The sequence below is a fragment of the Piliocolobus tephrosceles genome, chromosome 17 (assembly GCF_002776525.5).
Source record: "Piliocolobus tephrosceles isolate RC106 chromosome 17, ASM277652v3, whole genome shotgun sequence".
Lineage (NCBI taxonomy): Eukaryota > Metazoa > Chordata > Mammalia > Primates > Cercopithecidae > Piliocolobus > Piliocolobus tephrosceles.
This window is the reverse complement of record NC_045450.1, coordinates 57,790,315-57,797,065: the sequence shown is the minus strand read 5'-3', so window position 1 is coordinate 57,797,065 and position 6,751 is coordinate 57,790,315. Positions and strand designations below refer to the sequence as shown.

Below are 6,751 nucleotides of genomic sequence, written 5' to 3'. Positions count from 1 at the left end.
CACACCACACATCACACATCTCACACACACACCACACACACCAACCACACATACACACAACACATAATCACATACACACCACACTACACACACATCACACCACACGAAACACATACTACCCACACACACCATACCACACACACCGCACATACACACAACACATATAACCCCATACACCACACCATACACACCACACACAAACACAAACACCACACGCATACCACACACCACACATACCATACACATCACACACACCATACACACACTACACACCACACACCACAGACACACACCACACAATCATAGACACCACACACACATCACACACCACACATCACACATATACACAAACCACACACACACCACAAACACCACACACACACCATACTACACACACGACACACACACCACACACATACACACACACACACACACACACACACACACACAACCACTGCGCTTCTGCTTCTGTCTTTAATACCCTGGTTCTTGCAGGGCATGAAGCTGACCTCAGAGGAGTTTAATGCGATCTTCACGTTTTATGACAAGGTAAGAGGGGGAGTCGGCATGGGAGGGAAATTCATAAGCCCATCAGCCTGGCCAGAAGGGCTCAGCTGCATCCACGGGAAGAGACAGCTTTCCAGGGGCAGCCTGGGCCGTGTGGTTTCTTCCTGCCGCATCTTCTGCTGTATTAGAAGGCAAATGTCATTCTCCAACTGGTGGCCTATGGAGCCCAAGGGGTTGGTTTCTGCAGAATGCAGCCAAGAATCGTTGGGAGAAGAGGACTGTGCTTAGAACTAGGGTGTTACCACGCTGTCAGGAGCCAAAGGCAAGAGACACCCAAAACTGCCCTGGTGCCAGATCACAATCCTGCCCAGGGCCAGGTCTTTCTCTGGGAAGTTGGAAGTTGGATGACCTCTATACCCACCCCTTCCTTGGCTGTCCCCTGCCCACATGACTCCAGTGGTCTTCTTCATAACCAAAGTATTGGAGGTAAACTTTAAACAGCCCCCGGACTCAGGGAGTTAACCACATGCTTCTTGAACCTCACTTGTATTTTCAATGCAGATGAAAAGCACCACGATGAAAGGCTACCCAAAGCTTGCGCCCACTGCCACCTTCCTGCCATGACTGGTCAAGGCAGAAGGGATGCATTATTTTGTCATTACACGATCTGAACACCCCCTTTTGCACAGAGTAATGGAGAGGCTAAACTCAGACATCCCTGCAATGGGTCGGGACAGTAGGGGCCCAGGCTTGAGAGCTCTGGGTTGACTCTGCTCTCATCCCCAGGACGGAAGCGGCTACATTGATGAGCATGAGCTGGATGCCCTTTTGAAGGATCTGTATGAGAAAAACAAAAAGGTGAGCAGCTGGGCCTGAGGCCTGGCCACCGTCCCCAGGGCATGGGAGAGGCTTCTGCGGGAAAAGAGGGGAGAGGTGCCTGGTTCTGCTCTCTGCTCCCCTCTGTTCTGCCACAGCAAGGCAATAGCCATTTTGTGGGTTTGCTTTAGGTTTTTTAATTTCTGGTTGGTTGGTTGATTGATGTTTCTCTTTAAAATTTAATTGTGGCAAAAAACACAGGACAGAAAGCTTACCATCTTCACATCTTTAGTGCACAGTCCAGTGGCATTGAACACATTCATAATATTGCACATGCATGGCCACCTTCTCATCCTGCAACGCCAAAACCTGTACCCATTAAAAAATAACTCTCCATTCCCCTGTCCCCCATCTCCTGCCAACCACTCTACTTTCTGCCTCTGTAAATTTGACTGCTGTAGGTACCTCATGTAAAGAAAATCGTATCATCTTTCTGTGCCTATTTCACTTTGCATAATGTCCTTGCAGGCTTATCCATGTTGTGGCATGTGTCAGAATTCCCTTCCTTTTTAAAGCTGAATAATGCTGCATCGTATAAATATACCACATTTTGTTTACCCATTCTCCTCTGTGGACGCTTAGGTCGCACCCATCTGCTGACTGTTGTGGGGCATGCTACTGTGAGGCCATGACTGTGTTGATGTGTGAAAGTGTTAGCCAGATTGCCAACCAAAAAAACACTTTCCACCCAAAGAGAGATTTTGGAGGACAGGGACCAGTGAGAGGGGAAGGGCTAGTCTGGATTGATGAACTGCAGAATCAGGAGCTGGGGGAGGGGTTAAAAGGAGCCACTGAGGAGTTTGTTCCTCTCAAAGAAAAGGTAAAGAAGTGAACTCCATTATTTTGCCTGATGTCGCCTCTTGGGAATACCCCGGGAGACCCTCCTGTGGGCTCAGTTTGGTCCCTGGGTGGAGGAGTCAGGTGGAATGGCAGCCAGGAGCCAAAACTTTGCACCTGTCTTCCTTCACCACCTGGAAAAAGTCTTTCTCTGAGCAAATGGTTTTGCAGCTTTCTTTAATTAGATAATGAAAGCTCCACAATTCCTTGAGTTGTCTCACCACCTTGGTTGACAAGCAAGAGCTAAATTTAATACTCAATTTCAGGAAAAAATTATCTGCAGCCTCTGAGTCTGTTTATTTCTCTTTCCAAGTGCTTTCTGATCTCTTTGTCTTAAATATCATCTTTCATTTGTTTCATCTTTTTTATTTAAATGTTACCTGCAATAACTCTTGAAAGAGGCAGAAAATAAATGATAAGGAAGCAAATACTTCCCGGGAAGAAGGAAGTACTCACCAGGTGTTTGAACTCGGCAAACTTTTTCTTGGCACTAAATTCTAGGAGAAAATTATGTGTGTGTCCTGATGCATCCAAGGAATGTTGGGTACCATAGTGGAAAATATCTTTACATGTAATTGTATGAATGAGGCATAGTTTGTCTTCATGAGACTCTGCCTTATACGTGAGATGGATAAACCCTGAAGACATGCATTAAATCTCAGAGTGACCTGAATTTCCTGGTCATCAACTCACTCAGCTCTTCCTTGGTTCACACAAAGGACAGCTTGTGGTGCTGCACAGCTTGACTTCAGGTATGGAAACAAAAGATGCTGCTATTGGGATTCAGAAGCCACTCTGAGGGTCAGAGAGCAAGAATATTAACAAAGCTATTTACCTGAGAGCCTTCCACCTGTACCAAGTTTCAGACTTGGCGCCTGAGGATTGAGACAGTGAATGAGTAGAAAGAGAGAGCTGCATGACTCTAAATCACAGCACCTGTGCTGGAAGGGAAGGGCCATTTTTTTGTAAACCCACATAGATGCTCGCATTCCATTTGGATGGTGCCTGCATGGAGTGTGATAAGGGTTTCTGAGCAGATTAATGTTTGAGGCACCTGGAGGGGACAAGCTGATGGGATTGAACTTCAGTATTTCTTAGCACTCCTGAGGCCATGGCAACTTGCTAGAGCCTTCCCCAGCTTTAAGTGAAACTTATAGGAAGGAAGCAGCCCCTCCCCCCATGCTGCTAAGTCTCTCGCTGCCACAGTTCACTGTGGAAGTTGTCCCAAGCTTGGGGTTGATAGATGAGGCCCAACCCTTCCTTGGCTCCTGATTAAGTGGCAGATATCTCAGGTGCACACCAGTGTTATGTGACATTTCCAAGAACATCACAACTTAGGGAAAATGCCTCTCAAAGCTAGACATGCTTGCAAAGTGCCCTTGGGTTTTCATGGCACCAAATCAGAAATTAATGACATATAAAGAGAAGTCCTGGCACAATGGGAAAAAAAGACTGGCCTTCAAGCCCTGAGAAAGAGGTGACAGAATAGTGCATAGTGAATCATTAGACTTCAGGGCTCATGATTAGATGACAGATATGCATGATTAGATTACAGATATTCATGAGCATGACTGTACCTCACTTTTCTTATTAGCAGGATGGAGATAATGACCCATCAGCCTAGAAGGGAAAAAAAATTTAAGTATCTGCCAACATTTTCAGTACAAAAGAATAAAAGTAAGAAGAACTGGGTGTAGTGGCACCCACCTATAGTCCTAGCTACTTGGAAGGCTGAGGCAAAAGGATCGCCTGAGCCCAGGAGGTCAAGGATGCGGTGAGCTGTGATCACACCATTGCATTCCAGCCTGGGTGACAAGAGGAAGACCTTGTCTAAAAAAAAATTTTTTTTAAAATAAGTAAATAAAAAGGGATGGAGTGGGGGAGGAGAAGAAGTAAAGAAGGAAAGAAAGAAAAGGTTGTTTATGTGATTTTCCAGTGTTGATGATGACCTTGCTATATTTCAGACCCACTGGTTATTTGTATCCGAAGCAATGATTGTAAAGCATGGATTTAACATCAGGTATATCAGGTGTCGGTATTTAATATGGGTCTCCATTTATATGAGACAATGGGCATATGTTCAAGGCTCACCTGTCTCATTGGCCCCTAAACACCACAAGAAGCCAGTGAACAAGAAGGAGGCTAGCAAGCTTTATTGTTGGAGAAGCTGGGATTTAGAATTTGTTGCTTAAATAGTGGCTGGGTGCAGTGGTTCACACCTGTAATCACAGCACTTTGGGAGGTGGAGGCAGGAGGATCACCCGAGGTCAGGAGTTCGAAACTAGCCTGGCCGACATGGCGAAACCTCATCTCTACTAAAAAAAAAAAAAGAAGAAGAAAAGAAAAGAAAAGAAAATGCGAACATTAGCTGGGCATGGTGGCAGGTGCCTGTAATCCCAGCTACTCGGGAGGCTGAGGCAGGAGAATCTCTTGAACCTGGGAGGCAGAGGTTGCAGTGAGCCAAGATCGCGTCACTTCGCTACAGTCTGGGCCATAGAGGAAGACTCTGTCAAAAAAAAAAAAAAAAAAAAAAAAAAAAGAATTCCTTGCTTAAATAGATGAGACTTAGGTAAGAGTGCTCCAGGAGGCTGGAAGGCAAGACCAGGGAGCTTTCCTGGCATTCTCTTCATCACCAGCAGGGAGCCAGATTGGCCTTGAGTTAACAGAGGCCCAATGAGGTCGAGGAATATATACAAGTTATACATAGATCATGACTGTCACAATAGCTACCTTTTATTTTTCAAGTGCTTGCTGATGTGGCTTATATTCATTCCCTCATATAATCATTACAACACCTCAATGAGGCATGATCTTTTAGTGTACCCATTTTACAGGTGAGGCAGCTGAGTCTCAGGAAGGTTGACTACCTTCCCCAAAGCAGTGCAGCCAGTAAGTGAACGAGAGGCTTTAACCTCCGTCTGTCTGACTCCAAAATCTGTGCTTTGCATTCATCTAAGCCACTTATCCTGGGATGAGATGAGGGAAAGTTGCGGGTGTTTGTTTGTGAATGCGGATGTGGGCTCCTTGGGTCGGGGCCATCCCCTGAACCTGATCTTACCCTCTCCCTGTATCTCCTAGGAAATGAATATTCAACAGCTCACTAACTACAGAAAGAGCGTCATGTCCTTGGCGGAGGCGGGGAAGCTCTACCGCAAGGACCTGGAGATTGTGCTCTGCAGCGAGCCCCCCATGTAAAGTGGGGATGGGGGCTGCTTCTCCACCTCCCCCAAACCCTGCTCCTGCTGCCCTGATGCCTCTACCCAGACCCAGAGACCGTGAGCGCCCCACCCCCACCCCTGCAGCCTGTACACACCTGCCTGCAGAGCAGGAAACGAGAAATGGAGGGTGGGCCGCTGGGGGGCCATCCTGAGCCCCCTGCACCCACCCCTGCCCAGGCAGACTACTCTGCCTCAGTGGATCACACACACAGAAGGTGATGGGGGCGTGGGTGGAGGGTCCCTAATTCTCTTCGCTGTGATGCATGAGCTCCCTCGCTGTATGATTTAGGCTTCTATGTCCAACAGAGTGGACTCTTCCCTCTCGCTCCCCTCTGCCGGTCCCCCATGCCACCACCCATCCCAAACTTCCAGGTTCCATCCGCCACTTTGCTAATGGTGTAGCTGTCCTTTCAGAACGCCTGTGTGTGGAGGGCGCCCGCCCTTTCCTTGCCTTCTTTACTTGGCGTGCTCCTTTTCTCTTTGGGTTTCTTGTTTACCAAAGAAGAGTTTACAGACAATAAAATGGAAAGGTTCTGCTGTGGAAGCTTACCCAGTCCTGTCTCGTGGTCAGCTTCTCTCTGCAGCTAGCAGCTCTGCTTGACAAAGGGAGGGCCTATTCTCACATGGGTGGAGGAGGGTAATGGGACCCACCTAAGTGGGGCATAGGACTCTCAAGACTCTGGCTTTCACTCACCATTCATTGCCTGTCTCTTCACCAACCTGAGTCACTTCTTTGTTTCATGTTTGTTTCTGTATCTCTGAGATTATAACATAACTTACAAGTTCATGGAAGTCTTACTAAGGGTAGTATTAGTACTGGGCTCAACAGTTGACCTGGAGTATCTTTCTTAATCCTTTGAGAGAGGTGCTGTGATTGTCTCCACTGTCCAGGCAAGAAAACTGAAGATTAAAAAGGTTTTGGGCCTGGCGTGGTGGTTCATGCCTGTAATTCCAACACTTTGGGTGGCCAAGGTGGGCGGATCACCTGAGGTCAAGAGTTCAAGACCAGTTTGGCCAACATGGTGAATCTCCATCTCTACTAAAAATACAAAAATTAGGCCAGGTGTGCTGGCTCACACCTGCAATCCCAGCACTTTGGGAGGCTGAGGCGGGCGGATCACCAGGTCAGGTGATCGAGACCATCCTGGCTAACACAGTGAAACCTTGTCTCTACTAAAAATACAAAAAATTAGCCGGGCGTGGTGGCAGGTGCCTGTAGTCCCAGCTACTCAGGAGGCTGAGGCAGGAGAATAGCGTAAATCCGGGAGGCGGAGCTTGCAGCGAGCCGAGATCGTGCCACTGCACTCCAGCCT

General features: G+C 47.4%; 1 protein-coding gene across 2 annotated transcripts in view; it reads left to right on the top strand.

Moving 5' to 3' along the window:
• CALB2 (calbindin 2) overlaps positions 1 to 5,991 on the top strand; it is a 31,922-nt gene extending 25,931 nt beyond the window's left edge. The window contains exons 9-11 of one of the 2 annotated variants that reach the window (XM_023210367.3): positions 496 to 549; positions 1,294 to 1,365; positions 5,299 to 5,991. In XM_023210367.3, the coding sequence (XP_023066135.1) occupies positions 496 to 549; positions 1,294 to 1,365; positions 5,299 to 5,415 (243 nt within the window). In that variant the 3' untranslated portion in view covers positions 5,416 to 5,991. The remainder of the gene's footprint in view (positions 1 to 495; positions 550 to 1,293; positions 1,366 to 5,298) is intronic. The other variant, XM_023210368.2, reaches the window with a different exon arrangement.
• The last annotated feature ends 760 nt before the right edge of the window (positions 5,992 to 6,751 follow it).